The 18,703-nt window shown below is 40.8% G+C and overlaps 1 protein-coding gene across 1 annotated transcript in view; it reads right to left on the bottom strand.

The window, feature by feature from the left end:
* rab3gap2 (RAB3 GTPase activating protein subunit 2 (non-catalytic)) overlaps positions 1–18,703 on the bottom strand; it is a 117,836-nt gene that overhangs the window by 82,603 nt on the left and 16,530 nt on the right. The window contains exons 2-5 of the mRNA XM_069931231.1: positions 18,244–18,308; positions 5,224–5,347; positions 4,641–4,722; positions 2,538–2,585 (exon numbers count right to left, since the gene is read on the bottom strand). Of these exons, the coding sequence (XP_069787332.1) occupies positions 2,538–2,585; positions 4,641–4,722; positions 5,224–5,347; positions 18,244–18,308 (319 nt within the window). The remainder of the gene's footprint in view (positions 1–2,537; positions 2,586–4,640; positions 4,723–5,223; positions 5,348–18,243; positions 18,309–18,703) is intronic.

Below are 18,703 nucleotides of genomic sequence, written 5' to 3'. Positions count from 1 at the left end.
ACGTTTAAGATAGTGAGAAATGCAAAAACCCACGATGTGGTAGACCATAGTAAAATAATTTTTACTTTTGAATTATAACCCATATTGTACATTAGGACAACTGTTATAAGCTGCTAGAATGGCTCCATTTTTCACTATGAATTTTTTTATCCCTATGTCATTATGGAAGCTGCTCAAGGACTGTTGCAGTTTGTAAAGTCTTGCCAGTACTTTCTCAGTTTAATTAGGAATGATCAATAAAAGTGAATTATGTGCAGTATCACAAAATAGAGTCAAGACTGCCATTAAAGTTATCCTAAAAATATCTGATCTGGTTACTGAGCCAGAAAGCAGACCCAGGAGTGGTGCCCTTAACTCCATACTTCTAAAATGAATAATCCACTCATATTTCAGCAGGAATCCAATTACAAACCACGAAAGTCTGCAGACACCATGATTGAACACAATGCTGCAGAAACTCAGCAGGTCAAACAGTGCACTTTATGTAGCAAGGATAAAGATACATAACCAACATTTTGGGCTTATATTACTGGTTCGGAAAGCCAATTGTAAAATAACAAGGATTGCATTTGAAACCATATATTACTAAATCTATAATGTAAATCATTTTCAAAATATCATCCAGAACATAGAATAGTACAGCACAGTACTATTGGCCCATAATGTTGTGCTGACCTACAAAAACTACTCCACAGCAATCTAATCCTTCCCAATCTCACAGCCCATAACCCTCTAATTTTCTTACAAGAATTCTAAGAAATTTACAATACTGTATATTTGTTTAGAATTCTTACAAGAATTCTACATAGTAATAAGAAAAAAATCTGTCAAGAATGGCAAGGGAAAACTAGAATTACATCAGAGTTTTATTGAAAAGATGCTGAATAGTTTACATGGCTTTTTGTTTTAAATTACAACGTTTTGAATTTCTGAGAACAGAATGTATTGACTTGATTATTTTCCAATGCCAGACATTGCACCTCAATATTTTAACACAAATTAATGATAGAATATAAAGAGGTCATTAAATTTCAAATAAATATTGAACCAAAAGATAACAATTACTTTGCAATGATCATTGGGTAACCAGTCTTCAACTTTTGGATTAAAAAAAAATATTTTCATTGAGTTTAATATATAAACGCACACAAAATTCAATGAGTTATATAACCAGTTCTTAGGAGTCCAGAGAACCCCAAAACCCAGCAGCAATAGAAATTCACCAAGACAAATTGTTAGTTAAACAAAAGTTGCTTTTAATTTCCTTTAAACATAAAAACAGGATCAAACTTTAATTTATTACTATTACCTTAACATAACAACCCTCTTTTAATTCTAAGTACATTCTAATGTCCATATGTTCAGGAAAGTCCTTTGATTCACAGTCCAATTTCACTTCTCACTCCTCCAATTTAACTGGTATCAGGCAATTCTTATACTGTGCACAAAATTTAACATTTATGAATTTTCACCAGGCTCTGGTGTTAAAGTTAAATGGTTACTGCTCAGGAAGGTTCTAGTTGGTTTCAGAGAGAGATTTGTTGCTCGTTGGACACACACACAAAAACTGATTTCCACTGATCAGCCACTTCAGTATCTTGCCGAAGAAACTTACCCCATCATGGGTTTTCCAAATGATAACCTCTTTCTTCCATGTCACCACAGAGTTCCTCTCATTTCCCTTATTTCAGGAGAAACACTCTAGCCAAATATTTCCTCTTGTAAGGCTGAACTCAGAACTCACAACCAGGCTTCAAAATGGGGTTTTAACAAGCCTGCCAGCTTGCCATGTTGCAGCCTTAAAAGCTACTGCAGAACTCAGTTTCTCTCTCACTCTCTGAGAAATCCTGTTGGTTCTTTCCTCTCCCTCTGCTTGTAAAAAAAAAACCAGAACTTCTTGAAGAGCTAACCCAATCCTTGAAAGATCTTTAACACCACTTGAGCCCAGACTCTTCCATTTGCACCTGCTTTTTGAAATTCCTTCCAAAACAATTTCATTGTCTTTGCGAAGGCACTCGGAGCCTGGATGTCTGGCTTAAGCAAAGCTCTGGCACTTTAAATGAGATGTGCTTTGTAAGTAACTGTTGAGAAGTAACCTACACTAAACCCCCACAATCTCTCTTTTAAAGGCATATTAAGATAATATAAAATAACATACCCCGTTACACAGTCATCTCATATACATATAAAGAAATTCAAAAAGAATAATAACAGTATTAGCCAGTTGCCTATTCATATGAAAAACAAAGCAATTAACATATTCCTAATGTATAGAATTAAACCCATTTACCAAATTAATGGGGTTTTTAAAAAATAAAAATAAAATCCATAAAACTAATCTACCTCCCTCCAATCAAGGTTACCATTAGTTATCCAATAAGAAAATCCAATAAAACTGCTGGATTTTCTAATAAACAAACTGGAAAAATTACAAAAAGAAATCAGATCTACCTGAAGCAACATCGCCTACAACTCAGTAAGAATGTTTTTTTCTAATAATAACTTAGATGAACAAGCATCCTCAAAAAAAAACTCACCTCTTTTGGCTTGCTAATGGTATGCAAATAGCACTACTGACACATTCACTGAAAAATAAAACAGAAAATCATATTAAATGTCTGATATCCATGGCATCATATCTCAAGTAAAAAAATTCAACATCTCAAAGTCATATTTTAGTGAAGTCAACCAGAAAAAGTTATTTTAGTGAGTAGAAAGTAAATAAAAACATTTTCCACACAACTTCACAATATCTAAAATTATCCCAATGAAACCTCACTTGGGTCAACTCTGTGAATCAATTCCTAAACAAGCAAAACCTAACCAGAGTAAAAGCAGCTAAGTGCTCAGTCATCAATGTCTGGTTTGAAAATGGCAAATTACGGGAAAATTAACAGGCTTCTGCAAAATACCTGTGCATTTTTTATGAAGTGTCCATTACCAAAACCCATGAACTTTCTTCAGACTCTCAATAGATTTTGGCCCAGATTTCACAAGAAAATTATTGACACACCACATGACTGTTGACAATTTTATCCGTATTACTGATAAGAATATTGAAGGTTCTTTATCGATTTAGAAATTTGTAAGTTGCTATATTCTGCACTCTGACATTAGACATCATAGAATCCAACAAAAGAGTACGAGATCAGTGAAATTCTCTTCAAAGGCAGCAGAAAACTGTTTAAATATTCAACATTTTGTGATATGAGCCCCAGGGAAGGACAGTGGCTTATCTATTAATATTTTGCTTTCAACTATTCTGTGTACAGGGCTAGTTATTTTCACTCCATCTCTCACCCCGTGACCCAAATGATGCAATTTACCTCATAAAAAGACCCATCAAAATAGAGCCTTGCCATAAATATCAGAAAATGCTTCTCTTAGCAACTATCCACCAGTGGAACCACATAAGGAAAGCAGTTTTTATTTTCTCAAATATCAGTACTGAAGAGTGGGCAGTTCACTTAAGTTCACAAGGTTTTATGCCATTAAGTTTATTTCATGTATCATACTTTTTATTAATGTTGACATTCTATTTTAAAATAAAGCCTTGTGTAGGAATTTTCAATTAATAAAATTATTATCTCAATGCTGCATCAACTGACTCAATCCAAATAGGTAACATTGTGGTCAGTGGGCTGCACAGCAAACAAAAGAAAAAAATACACAGAAGCTGTGAATGAGTTAAACCAATCAACTGACTCTACTGGAACCCTCCGAGAGCTTATCAGCACAACTCCCATGATCCTTTGCAGCCCCCCCCCCCACCACCACAAGGTGTACCTCCTTTTCCTGGTTCACTTATGGATCAGTGCAGCCTGCAACAATGTGAAATTTTCCACAATGTTTTTCTCAAATTATAATACTTTTCATGGTACCAAAATCTAATTTAACATGATTTGCAATTGCTTTGAAAGAAATCACAAAAGTACAAGATTCAATTTATTATAACATGCACAAGATACACAAAAAAAAGATGGTGTGGAGTTTAAAAAATAAATGCATTCTCGCTATATCTACAAAAGGTGTTTAGGTAAATTAAGTATATCCCATGATTATCTTTGACAAAGTATGACAGAAGTTTATTTTATTATTCCCTTTATCCAAAAAAGGATTGAATGGGTTGTTTTGCTATCATCCATAAAATATTTTATGATAAACTTGAAAATTACATTTCTGGCCAATAACCAAGTTTCACAAAGCTTTCAATCCTGACACAAAATTTCTTCCCAAGAATCATTTACACACAAAAATAAAAACTACTGGAGATGCAAAAGTGCAAGAAAAACTCAGCAGGTCACGCAGAAAGCATAAGAAATAATCCATCGAAAGTAAAAAGCAGTTGACATTTCAGACCTGAGCCCTTCTCCTGAGAAAGGGCTCAGACCCAAACATCAACTATCTTTTGCTTTCTGTGGATGTTGCATGACCTGCTGAGAGTCTCTATCACAGAGCAAGCAATATCTGTGGAATACAGAAAAGACAGTTAACATTTCAGGTCATTGGCTTTCCAGCTTCTGCAATTAAAAAAAAACACTGTTCAACATCTGCACTGCCTTTGCCAGTAGTTATTCCAATTGAATACAACCATTAAAATACCAAAATTAAATCCAAAACTCTCATCAATGTACACTCACCCTTCTTCAACATTCAAAGTACCGCTCCAGGTAACACAATACTGCATTTCATTTTGACCCTTTTTATTATTCTTCCATTTTGCTAAAAAAATTTAAAGGTTTTAAAAAAGTTACCACTCAAATTTGAAATAGATTTTTGCAAGTTTTAAGTTTATAAGCAAAACTTTCACTAATTTAAAACATATCACTTTAAAACATATAAAACAGAAAAAGATGGAAATATTCAGGTCAGATAGTATCTCTGGATGTTGCATCAAAAATGAAAAGATAAATATGCATAGTTAAGTTAGCATGGAGTTAGAAAAAAAACCAAAAAGAATATTCTGATTTTCTGTCTAAAGATGTTGAAGAGCTGAGTTTTTATTTAAGGAATAATAAATATTTTGGGAGCAATAAATAATAATTATTATTATTAGGACGAATTTATTATTTCTGATTCCCAGCATTTACACATTCTTTCTTATTAATTATAAACATTTTCTTCCCAATTATAGTTTTATTAGCAAACAAATATAAACTACAAAAAATGAAAACAAAAATCTTTTTAGAACTTGAATCAATTCAGAGTTCACAGAGTACTTACACACTAGGAATACAGCTTTCTGATCCCTTGCCATCACCATTAAATCATTGGTTGGTGATAATGATATCACACAGTCCTGTAACCATGATACAGTTGGTGCCTTACTTGTAGAGTTATCTTCCTTCTGGAACAAAATTTAAAATTAAAAGTAAATATTTTAATAGTAACAAGTAGGGCAAAAGAGTTTCAGAATGACTGTCGTGTAAGTTTCAAGTAATAACTGAAGCATCCAAACAAAAATATCTAATTTAGTTTGACCAAATGTGAAAAAAAATCCAGAACCAAAGTTACCTAAAGTTAAGTTGTTAAACCAGACAGTAGGGTTGTAATCCTGGGCAAGCATGGCGTCGGCAAGTGCAACGACAATGGGCGCCTCCTGTTGGAGCTCTGCGCAGAACAGCGGCTTGTCATTACAAACACCCTTTTTCAGCAGAGGGACAGCCTTAAGACCACCTGGATGCATCCCCGATCCAAACACTGGCACCTCCTGGACTACATCCTGGTGCGAGAAAGTGACAAACGAGATGTGCTCCACACCAGGGTAATGCCTAGCGCGGAATGCCACACTGACCACCGGCTGGTTCGCTGCAAGCTCAACCTTCACTTCAAGCCAAAGCCCAGGAACAATAAAGCCCCCAGAAAGAGGTTCAATGTTGGAAACCTGCAGTCAGACGAAGCGAGAGGAAACTTCCAGGCAAACCTCAAAGCAAAGCTCGACGATGCAACCCACCTCACGGACCCGTCCCCTGAAACCCTCTGGGATCAGTTGAAGACTACCATACTGCAATCCACTGAAGAGGTACTGGGCTTCTCCTCCAGGAAAAACAAGGACTGGTTTGACGAAAACAGCAAGGAAATCCAGGAGCTGCTGGCAAAGAAGCGAGCTGCCCACCAGGCTCACCTTACAAAGCCGTCCTGTCCAGAGAAGAAACAAGCCTTCCGTCGCGCATGCAGCCATCTTCAGCGCAAACTCCGGGAGATCCAAAATGAGTGGTGGACTAGCCTCGCCAAACGAACCCAGCTCAGCGCGGACATTGGCGACTTCAGGGGTTTCTACGAGGCTCTAAAGGCTGTGTACGGCCCCTCACCCCAAGTCCAAAGCCCGCTGCGCAGCTCAGACGGCAAAGTCCTCCTCAGCGACAAGATCTCCATCCTCAACCGATGGTCAGAACACTTCCAATCTCTTTTCAGTGCCAACCGCTCAGTCCAAGATTCCGCCCTGCTCCAGCTCCCTCAACAGCCCCTAAGGCTAGAGCTGGATGAGGTTCTCACCCTGGATGAGACATATAAGGCAATCGAACAACTGAAAAGTGGCAAAGCAGCAGGTATGGATGGAATCCCCCCAGAGGTCTGGAAGGCTGGCGGCAAAACTCTGCATGCCAAACTGCATGAGTTTTTCAAGCTTTGTTGGGACCAAGGAAAACTGCCTCAGGATCTTCGTGATGCCACCATCATCACCCTGTACAAAAACAAAGGCGAGAAATCAGACTGCTCAAACTACAGGGGAATCACGTTGCTCTCCATTGCAGGCAAAATCTTCGCTAGGATTCTACTAAATAGAATAATACCTAGTGTCGCCGAGAATATTCTCCCAGAATCACAGTGCGGCTTTCGCGCAAACAGAGGAACTACTGACATGGTCTTTGCCCTCAGACAGCTCCAAGAAAAGTGCAGAGAACAAAACTAAGGACTCTACATCACCTTTGTTGACCTCACCAAAGCCTTCAACACCGTGAGCAGGAAAGGGCTTTGGCAAATACTAGAGCGCATCGGATGTCCCCCAAAGTTCCTCAACATGATTATCCAACTCCACGAAAACCAACAAGGTCGGGTCAGATACAGCAATGAGCTCTCTGAACCCTTCTCCATTAACAATGGCGTGAAGCAAGGCTGTGGTCTTGCACCAACCCTCTTTTCAATCTTCTTCAGCATGATGCTGAACCAAGCCATGAAAGACCCCAACAACGAAGACGCTGTTTACATCCGGTAGCGCACGGATGGCAGTCTCTTCAATCTGAGGCGCCTGCAAGCTCACACCAAGACACAAGAGAAACTTGTCCGTGAACTACTCTTTGCAGACGATGCCACTTTAGTTGCCCATTCAGAGCCAGCTCTTCAGCGCTTGACGTCCTGCTTTGCGGAAACTGCCAAAATGTTTGGCCTGGAAGTCAGCCTGAAGAAAACTGAGGTCCTCCATCAGCCAGCTCCCCACCATGACTACCAGCCCCCCCACATCTCCATCGGGCACACAAAACTCAAAACGGTCAACCAGTTTACCTATCTCGGCTGCACCATTTCATCAGATGCAAGGATCGACAATGAGATAGACAACAGACTCGCCAAGGCAAATAGCGCCTTTGGAAGACTACACAAAAGAGTCTGGAAAAACAACCAACTGAAAAACCTCACAAAGATAAGCGTATACAGAGCTGTTGTCATACCCACACTCCTGTTCGGCTCCGAATCATGGGTCCTCTACCGGCACCACCTACGGCTCCTACAACGCTTCCACCAGCGTTGTCTCCGCTCCATCCTCAACATCCATTGGAGCGCTTTCATCCCTAATGTCGAAGTACTCGAGATGGCAGAGGTCGACAGCATCGAGTCCACGCTGCTGAAGATCCAGCTGCGCTGGATGGGTCACGTCTCCAGAATGGAGGACCATCGCCTTCCCAAGATCGTGTTATATGGCGAGCTCTCCACTGGCCACCGTGACAGAGGTGCACCAAAGAAAAGGTACAAGGACTGCCTAAAGAAATCTCTTGGTGCCTGCCACATTGACCACCGCCAGTGGGCTGATAACGCCTCAAACCGTGCATCTTGGTGCCTCACAGTTTGGCGGGCAGCAAACTCCTTTGAAGAAGACCGCAGAGCCCACCTCACTGACAAAAGGCAAAGGAGGAAAAACCCAACACCCAACCCCAACCAACCAATTTTCCCCTGCAACCGCTGCAACCGTGTCTGCCTGTCCCGCATCGGACTTGTCAGCCACAAACGAGCCTGCAGCTGACGTGGACTTTTTACCCCCCTCCATAAATCTTCGTCCGCGAAGCCAAGCCAAAGAAGAAGAAGGGTTGTAAATCCATTTATAAATCACACTTTCAGCTGTACTTTGAAAATAGAACAAGCAATGATGTGTTTTCTGCATATTATCAATGGAGATTCATTCAGCAAGATAGTGGTATCAACACAAATACATGCATACCAAGTTATTCTTGGAAGAATAGACAGGAATCTATAGGTTTCACATCTGCATAACACAAAAGATATGGATTTTGGGAGAGACGGGAGACACAATGAAAATTTGAGCGACAACTTAGTCAGACAAAATGAAGCACATGAAGAAATAAACTTTTGACGAGTACCATTGGATATTTAATGGTGATATACAAACAGTTACTTTTATAATTGCTTGCATTTAATTTACAAGCTATAAACAGAAGCGGAGAAAGAAGAAAGGCTGGGATTACCTATGGATAATGAGACAGGGAATCCCTCCTTACACAAATCCTCATGATCAACCCCCAAAATCTTGTTATTCCTACTTCTTGGGGTAGTTTGGATCTTTTTAGCTGGAGGTTTGAATTAAACTGTTCAAAGAATCAGAGTTCTTCAGTATGGAAACAGGCCTTTCAGCCACATTGGCTCCTACAAGTCCCATTTGCCCATGCAAAGCCATATCCCTCAAAACCTTTCCTATCAACGAACTGACAATGTCTTTTGAATGTGGCATTTGTACTTGCTTCAACTACCTCCTCTAGTAGTCCATTCCATATATCTACCACCCTCCGTGTAGAACAAAATGCCCATTAGGTCTCTCTCTAGTTTTAGTTTCCCCAACTATTGAGAGAAAGACTGTGACTATTCATCTTATCTATGCACCTCATGCTATTATAAACCTTTACGGTCACCCCTCAAGCTTCTATACTCTTTAGATAAAAGTTTACCCTATTTGGCCTCTCCTTATAACTAAAGCCTTCTAGTTTCAGCAATGACCTTGTGATATTGGGTCACATACAGACAGACATTTACATGCATGGATCATTAATGGTGCCTTCCGTTAATCTGAATTTATCCTGTATATTTAGATTTTTGAAAATTTATAATAGAATAGCGAGTGAAACAGCATCTTGGACATAAACTAACAGAATAAACAACTGGTTCTCTCTTAACTCGGTACTGTGGAATTAACAACAATGAAGTATAAATTAGTACTGATGAATTCAATGCCAAATTGAGAATAGAGAAATATAAGGGGTGAACAACTAGAATTTATTTAATAAAACCTGCATAGAGACATAAAACATTGTATCTTTAACAATTAGGACCTGAAAAGATAAGACCTCATAATTGGAATAGTTCAATACAAGTGCCAATAGACTGACTGGTAGATATTAATATAAGCTCACTGAGAACTCAGACTTTAATGACTAGGTTTGGCTTGTATGATAATTGAAGTTCAAATGATCACACATGTACATCAAAACAATTCAAATGAGAGTCACAAGATTTCATATAACAATGGCAGATCAAAAGCACCATAATGCCACTTAGCATATCTTAGGCAGTTAACAGTGCAATAACTAGCTCAGGGTCTTCCCTGAACTGACGATCTTGGTGATTTATAGGGGAGAGTTGGAAATATTATCTTGTAAGCCAGATGCTGAATCAACAAGATTTTCAAATGATTGGATAGTGTGATATCAAGAGTTTTACTGTCCTTTTAATAAACATAGATAAATCTTTATTAGCCAACACACCAGTTCTCATGAAGCGCAAATCTAAAAGGAGGCATACTCTAGACAAAAAAAAAGTGAAAATTTAACTGGAATAAACCTAGTATATAAAGAAATTTGATGACATCTCTTTCAGGTGCAGGAATGACAACAATGAATAGCAGAGGATTTATGTGACAGTTTCTTAAAATCATTATTTAACAAAAAGAAACTTTGAGCAAAAGACATGTCATTTGGAAAATGTCACAGCATAGCAAATGTATCATGTCCAAAAAGTGAACTGGATTAATACAGTTTCTAAGGACAGGATCCAATAATCTAGAATGCATTGAGCATTCCAGCTCTTCCAAATCAATGATCAAAATACACTCCCGGGACAGCACCCTGGTATATTCCATGATCAGGGATGCTACAACATAAATGGAAACCATGGAAATTCTCAAAGGCAGTACCTGCGTAAAACCTCTTAGGGACTCAAAAACAACGATCTGGTGAGGCCAAAGCCAAATATATTCGGGCCCTGAGAGCACTCGGCAGAGCATGCGAATGCAAGGCCGTGTCCACCTCAGAGAACATAGAGGAGCTAATCCGGGGCGCCAACGTCGTGGGGATCAGGTCAAACTACATCTGACAGAGACTCCTGGAGTAAGTGGAGCTCAGTCTGTGGAGAGCAGTCGAGCTGGCAGGTACGCTGGAGGTGTCTCTCCAGAACATAGAGGCCGCTCTCCAGAATATTGAGGACTACTTGTCCGATAACGCGGCCGCCTCGTGGTTACCTCAGGCATCACCATCTTGGGATGCTCCACCACCCCCTCACTATTCTAATGACTCGCCCACAGCAGCAGTGCTCCGTGACCACCTCCCGCTGCATTCGTCCAGCTCCAGTGGCGACCTGACAACAGCCATGGTGCTAAAGGGAGCATCCAAAGTCCTACTTCTGTGGCCTGGGCAAGCATCCGAGGACACGCTGCCCAGCGAAGGATTGAATTTCCTCCAGCAGCAGGAAGAAGGGTCACTATGCCAAAGTGTGCAAGTCCAAACCCCTTCCTAGCAGTGCTATGTGTGGATCATGGGGGCACCGTCCCAGACACCATTATCACCTGAAGCAAGCAGCACCATATGTAATCCTCAGGGGCCGCCATCTTGGTCACCATCTTCTGGACCCAGCAACACCACGTGCGGGCCCTACAGGCCACCATCTTGGGCATCATTTTTGGGACCCAACAGCACCGCGTGCAGGCCCTGGAGACCACCATCTTGGACACCACCGTCACTCTTACAGTGATGTGCAGTAACTCGACACTGGGCTCCATCACGGTTAACTAAGATAATCCACATCAACTTGCCAGGCCGATGACGTATATCATCACATGATGAGTTGCTTAATCGATAGTGGAAGCACGGAGAGTTTCATCCACTCGGACACACTGTGGCGTTTTTCTCTCACAGTACTACCAGTGAGCCAGAAGGTCTCCTTGGCATCCAGGTCACACACAGCGGACATCCGGGGCTTCTGCAAAGTGACTATTGGTGCGGGGTACTGAATATAAAGACTTTTGACTAATGGTAATGTTGCAGCTCCATGCTGCTGTACTGTGGGACTGGATTTTCTGTCACCTTAAAAGCGAGATGATGGAGTTCAATGGGCCCCATTCACCCCTCACTGTATGTAATCAATATTTTTCAAACCGACAACCCCACCACTCACCACGCACAACCTGTGGGTCTCCACACTCAACCCCCCCCACCTCTGTCGTTATTCACCAACCTCATTCCCAACTGTAAACCCGTCGCCACCAAAAGTAGGAACAGGACCTTCATCTGGGCAGAGATACAGCCCTTATTCAAGGAGGGGGTTATTGAAGCCAGCACCAGCCCCTGAAGAGGGCAGGTAGTGGTAGTAAGGAACAGGGGAAAGAATAAAATGGTCATTGATTACATTCAGACCATCAGCAGATACAAGCAATTGGATGCATACCCCCTTGAATGCATCACCAACACAGTCAACCGAATTGCCCAGTATTGGATCTTTTTGACCATTGACCTAGAATCGGCATATCCGCCCACAGGACTGCCAATATACTGCATTTGAGGCAGATGGCTGTCTCTACCACTTACTGTGAATCCCTTAGACGTCACATATAAAGTATCGGTCTTCCAGCAGATGGACCAGATGCTGGATCAGTAGGAGTTGCGGGCTACCTACCCATACCTCAATGATGTCACCATCTGCGGCCATGACCTGCAGAACCATGATACCAATCTCCACTAATTTCCCAAAACAGCCAAGCTCCTTAAACCCACATATAACAAGGCCAAGTGTGTGTTTCGCATAACCCATCTGGTCATCCTTGGCTGTCGTGGAGAAAGAAGTCATCACCCCAGACCCTGACAGCATGCAGCCACTCCTGAAGCTTCCCCTCCCACACAACCTCAAGGCCCTGAAGAGATGCCTTGGATTCTTTTCTTTTTAAGTTCAGTATGTCCCCAATTATGCGGACAAGGCTCACCCCCTTATCAAATCCATATCCTTCCCACAGCGGCAGCGACCCGTGCTGCCTTCAATTGCTTGAAGGCATATATTGCTAAGTCTACAATACATGCTGTGGACAAATTTCATATCAGGTGGAAAGTGATGCATCAGATTTGCCCTAGCAGCAACCCTTAACCAGGTAGGCAGGCCAGTAGCCTTCTTTTCACGTACCCTACAGGGCTCAGAGATTCAGAACTCCTCAGTTGAGAAAGAGGCCCAGGCCATTGTCGAGGCAGTGTGGCACTGGAGCCAATACCTGGCCAGTAAGAGATTCACCCTGCTGACTGTCCAATGCGCAGTTGCGTTCATGTTTTAACAATCAGCAGAGGGGTGAAATAAAAAATGACAAAATACTAAGGTGGAGGATTGATATGTCCACCTACAATTACAATATTCTGTACTGGCCAGGGAAACTTAATGAGCCACTAGACGCCCTATCCCGCGGGATCTGTGCCAGCACACTGATCGACCAACTACAAAACCTCCACAATGATCTCTGCCACCCCAGAGTTACCAGGTTTTTTCACTTTGTCAAAGCATGCAACCTGCCATACTCCATTGACAAGATCAGATCCATGACAAAGAACTGTCAGGTCTGCACTGAGTGCAAGCTGCACTTCTACTGGCCAGACAAGGTGCAATTAATTAAAGCCACCCACCCCTTTGAGTGACTCAGTGTTGATTTTAAAGGACCCCTGCCCTCGACTGACCGCAACATGTATTTTCTGAACATCATTGATGAATACTCCCATTTTCCATTTGCCATCCCCTGTTCTGACATGACTGCTGCCACAGTCATCAAGGCCCTGCACAGCCTCTTCACTCTTTTTGGCTTCCCCAGTAATATACACAGTGACGGGGGCCAACTTTTATGAGTGATGAGCTACGCCAATACTTGTTGGCCAGAGGCATTGCCACGAGCAGGACCATGAATTACAACCCCCGTAACGGGCAAGTAGAGAGGGAAAACACTACAGTTTGGAAGGCAGTCCTTCTAGCATTACAGTCTCAGGGCCTCTCAGTCTCCCACTGGCAAAAGGTTCTCCCGGAGGCACTCCACTTCATCAGGTCTCTGCTATGAACGGCCATAAATGCTACACTGCATTAATGTATGTTTTTCTTTCTCAGGAAATCTGCGACTAGGGCCACACTACTGACTTGGCTGACGTTCCCAAGGCCCATCCTACTCTGGAGGCATATGAGCAGCCCCTGTATAAAGGTGACTGTTCCACACCCTCCTGCAGCACAATGCAGGAAAACCGAACAGTATGGATGTGCATGTGTTCTTAAGTGAATAAAAGCATAATGGTTTCTCTACATTGCTTTTCATCAACTACAGCTAGCCCTTCGATACCATTATTCCCTCAGTGCTGGTCAAGCAACTACAAGCTCAAGACCTCTGTACCCCATCTGCAACTGGATCCTTGACTTGCTCATTGGAAGACCACAGTCAGTATGAATTGGAAGCAACATCTCTTCCTCACTGATCATCAACACAGGAACATCCCCAAGTAGGTGTGCGTAGCCCACTGCTATAGTTTAATACACTTATGACTGTGTGGCCAAACACAATTTCAATGCCATTACAAGTTTACTGATGACACCACTGTTGTCGACAGAATCACAAACGGCAATGAGGAAGCGTACGGGGGGAGATAGTTCAACTCGTTGAATGGTGTAACACTCAACATCAGCAAAACCAAGGAAATGATTGTGAACTTCAGGAGGAAGTCAGGGGAACATGACCCAGTCCTCATTGAGGGCTCAGTAGTGGAGAGGGTCAAGAATTTCAAATTCCTGGTGTCAACATCTCCGAGGATCTGTCCTGGATCTTCACATTGATGCAATTACAAAGAAGGATCACCAGTGGCTACGCTGTGAAGTGTCTGCGGAGATTCTATACGTCACCAAAGACTCTCAAACTTCTACAGGTGTGCCAAGGAGAGCATTCTGGCTATTTGCATCTTTGCCTAGTACAGAGGTACCAACTCTCAGGACAAGAATACACTCCAGAGGGTTGTTAACTCAGCCTGCGACATCACAGGCACCAGACTTCCCTCCATCAAAAACTTCTACATGAGGCGGTGTCTTAAAAAAAGCAGCCTCTATCCTCAAAGAGCCCCACCACCCAGAACATGCTCCCTTCACTGTGCTAGCATCTGAAAAAAGGTACAGAAGTCTAAAGACGAGCACTCAGCGGCATAAGGACAGCTTCTTCCCTGCTGCCGTCAGATTCCTGAATAATCAATAAACCAAAGACACTCCTTTACTTCCTGTGCACTTCTATTTTTAAATGGTAATGTTGTAAGATGGTTTATATGAATGTCTGGACCACTCCTAATGATGCTGCAAAACACCACATTTCATGACTTGTTCATAACAATAAATTCTGATTCTGAATCATAAATGATTATGAATTATGGAGGAAAGCTTCTTGCAAATTGTATTACAGCCTTCAGATTATTATATTAAGCAGTTAAACATAGAAGAATACATCCCCTATAGAAAATTGGTAATACATAAGAGTAAATTTTAAAGAGGCAAGCCGATTCCAATCCCTTCCAGTGCTAAAGAAGAATGTATGAAAGGTCCTATAGGACTACTGGCCAGTGGTTTTGACATCCACCATCATGAAATGCTTTGAGAGGTTGGTCGTGGCTCATATTAAATCCAGCTAACCAGTCACCATTGACTCACTCTAATTTGCATACTGCTGAAGCAGATCTACAGCAGATGCCACTTCCTTGGGCCTTCAGTCAGCCCTGGAACACCTGGGCAATAAGGATAACCATGTCAGACTACTATTCATTAACCTCAGCTCTGCTTTCAAACACAACAGTAGCAAATAAATTAAGGCCCAAGTTAAATGACCAAGTACCTCCCTCTACAATTGAATCCATGACTTTCTATTCCACAGGCCACAATCAATGAGGATTGGTGTCAGCACCTCCTCCACGATCATTCACCTGGGCACTACAAGGTTGTGCACTCTATTTTCTACTGCACTCCCTGAAAGCCATGACTGTATGGCCAAACACAGCTCCAATTCTACCCATGAATAAGACCACCAATGTAGACAGGGACTCTAACAAAATGGAGTACAGAAGAAATATAGAGGACTGTCGTTTGGTGCCACAACAACCTCAGAAAGACAAAAGAACTGGTCATGGACTTCCAGAGGAGGCAAAAAGCTCAAACCCTGCCTAGATTAATGGTGCTAAGGTTGAGATACCAGAGAGCTTTATGTTTCTAGGGGTAAACATCTCCAGTGATGTGTCTTGGTCCACCCACATTAATGCAATGGTCAAGGAAGTGCACCAATGCCTTTACTTCCTTCAAAACCTGAGGATATTTGGTATGTCACTGTCTTCCCTTACCTGTTGATGCACTGTAAGACTTTTACCAAAGCATTCAGATCCAGGGTCTGCGTTGATCCAAAGATTGACCAGAAAACTGAATTACAGAGGCACAAATATTACATCATTGCAATGTTTGATCAAATATGGTGTAAGGAAACCCTGGTAAAATGGAAGCCAATGGGCATAAAGGGAAAGCACATCAAAAGTTGCACAATTGCATTTTTCCAGGACAAATCAGCTCCAGATCTTGTCACAACCATAGTTCAAAGAGGTTTGGCGAGATTAACTGTCTTTGACATCAATGCAACATTTGACTGAGCTTGGCATCAACACACTAACAACATTAAATTGAACTCAATGGACATCAAAAGGAAAATATTCTAGTTATCAGGGTCATGCTTTGCACAAAGATAAATAATAAAGATTGCTAAAGCCAGGACATAGCTATAGGAATTCCTCAGGGTTGTGTTCAAGGACCAGACATCACTGCTTCAAAATAAATCTCTTCACTAGGTCAGAAATTGAGATACAAAGTGATAATTATTCCATGTTCAATCCCATCAGAAATGAAAGAGTCATGTTTGTATGCAGCAAGATCTAAATAACATTCAGATGTGGGCAAATAGTAGCAAGTAACAGCATATTACAAAATTGGCATTCAACAGAAGAGTCAATCCATACATCCTTAACATTTAATGATGATAACATTGCCAAAAAGCCCATCATCAACCTTTCAGTGTCACCATTAACCAGGAACTCAACAGGACTAGCACAGAAATACTGAAACTCCAACAGATAAGAACTGAGAACCTTGAGGTAAATAACTAACTCCCTGACATCCAACAGACTTTTCATCTTTTAAAACGATACAACAGTATGAAGCAATATGATCAATTTTCCTAAATATGTAGACTGCCAATTACTCTCAAAGAGCTCAATGCATCCAGGACAAAACTACAGCATGTGCCACCTGCAACTCTAACATTTGCAGGTTATACTACGAAAGAGAAAAAAAAAGACAGCAGGCATACAGTATAGGATTCCAAATAACTCACCACCCTGACTTGAAAAATTATTAACATTACTTCACCATCACTTCATCTATACCCTGTATCTCTCATCCTCCAGCAATACACTGATGCTTTTACCAGAAAAATGATGACATTCAAAGGAATGGCTTGATACCTTCAAGGACTATTGGGAATGAAAAATTAATACTGGCTTTGCCAGTAATACTTCTATCCCAGAAAATGAATGGATGATAATAATAGCTAAGTTTATACAAATGACAAACATCTCTAGAGAATCTAACCCTTAAACAATTTTTAAAATCTCAGGCATATTTTCTCAAAATCTACATTTACTCACACAAAAAAGTTCTCAGCTCTTCAAACCTATACAAACATCCAAATGGTCCACTAAGCCAATTATTGATCCTATTGAGGACTTCATTTCACAAAGCAAGAGAAAAGCAAGAGTAGACAGAGTTTGAAAGAAATTCTTATATTTATTTGTCCTATCAATAATATAAACACCACAGGCACTTTCAACAAAGGACAAATTAAACTTCCAAGCTTTTTCTTCTATAAAGCAAGCTCAAACACAAGCTTTAAAATGTGTTCAAATTTCAAATTATGAAAGGGCATTGGCAGAACTTTTAAATAACAATTTAAAACAAAAGGGATTGCACAATTCACACAAAATATTAAACAGTGAATTCATTTCCAAAATAATTCAATTTTCTATAAAGTGTGCTGGGCCACTCCAAGAATACGAAAAGTATACTCCAAGTTAAGTACTTGTTTCTTACGATATACAAGATTTAAGATGATAAAGCATGAAGGTAAAATAAGTCAGGAAGTTGCAGACTTGATGTATACCACAAGTGGATTTTGATGAGAAGTGAAAAATACAAAGGAAGGTGTTGGAGATCATCCAACAACCCACACCATAAAGAGATAAAATAATTCACTACAAATACTCCAACTGTGCAAAATAAGTAACTAATTCTGACAAAAATCAAGAAAAACAAAAACCACAACTTCCCTTCAGGAGGAAAGCCCTGTTTGGTTAATCCTCCATGTTATTGTACAATCTAGACCCTTCTGGCCCTTTAAACCTGTGCAGACCAATTAACCTACTAACCCCGTAAGAATTTAGAAGGAATGAGGAAACCCACTCAGGTCACGGGAAGAATGCACAAGCTCCTCACAGACAGTGCGAGATAAGACCTGACAAGTAACTAATTCATAACAGGATCATTATCATTAATAATCATCCAATTGATGAAGAGAATAAGCTTCTTTACCAAAGCAACACCGAATCGCAGAAAAGCCAATATTTAGTGCACAGAACTCATTGAAAAAGAAGCAACAATTGATGACTGTCTTACAGTTTCTTTCAATTCACCATCTTCCCATGCTCCCCAGTCTTCTTCCTCCCAGTTGTGTTCTTTATCTATACAGAAAGACCAAAAAAAATGACTGTCTCCACATTTCAGACGCAATTTCAACAAGAAACAAGCTAGTTTAACACTGAAATTATCAAATATTGTTTTATAATGTTTTAATAATTAAGGTATATTAACACTTCAATAGTTCCACTCATACACCACTTTAAGTATTCCCTATGCCATCAGTGCTCAGTGATTTGTAAGAGATTGCTTAAGGTGGTATGTGGGTGTAAAGAAAGTTTGAAAACCACTGTTGTAATCATACCTAATTGACTCGTTATGTGCACGGTTTCAAAACTCCAAAGAAAATGGGCCAATTCCAATTTTTCTCAAGCAAAATATTTCAATAACAATTGGGTCAAGACCAGTGATTCTCAACCTTCCCTTCCCACTCACATAC

Source organism: Narcine bancroftii, chromosome 4 (genome assembly GCF_036971445.1).
Source record: "Narcine bancroftii isolate sNarBan1 chromosome 4, sNarBan1.hap1, whole genome shotgun sequence".
NCBI lineage: Eukaryota > Metazoa > Chordata > Chondrichthyes > Torpediniformes > Narcinidae > Narcine > Narcine bancroftii.
Note: the sequence above shows the minus strand (reverse complement) of the source record. Positions and strands in the feature narration are given on the sequence as shown.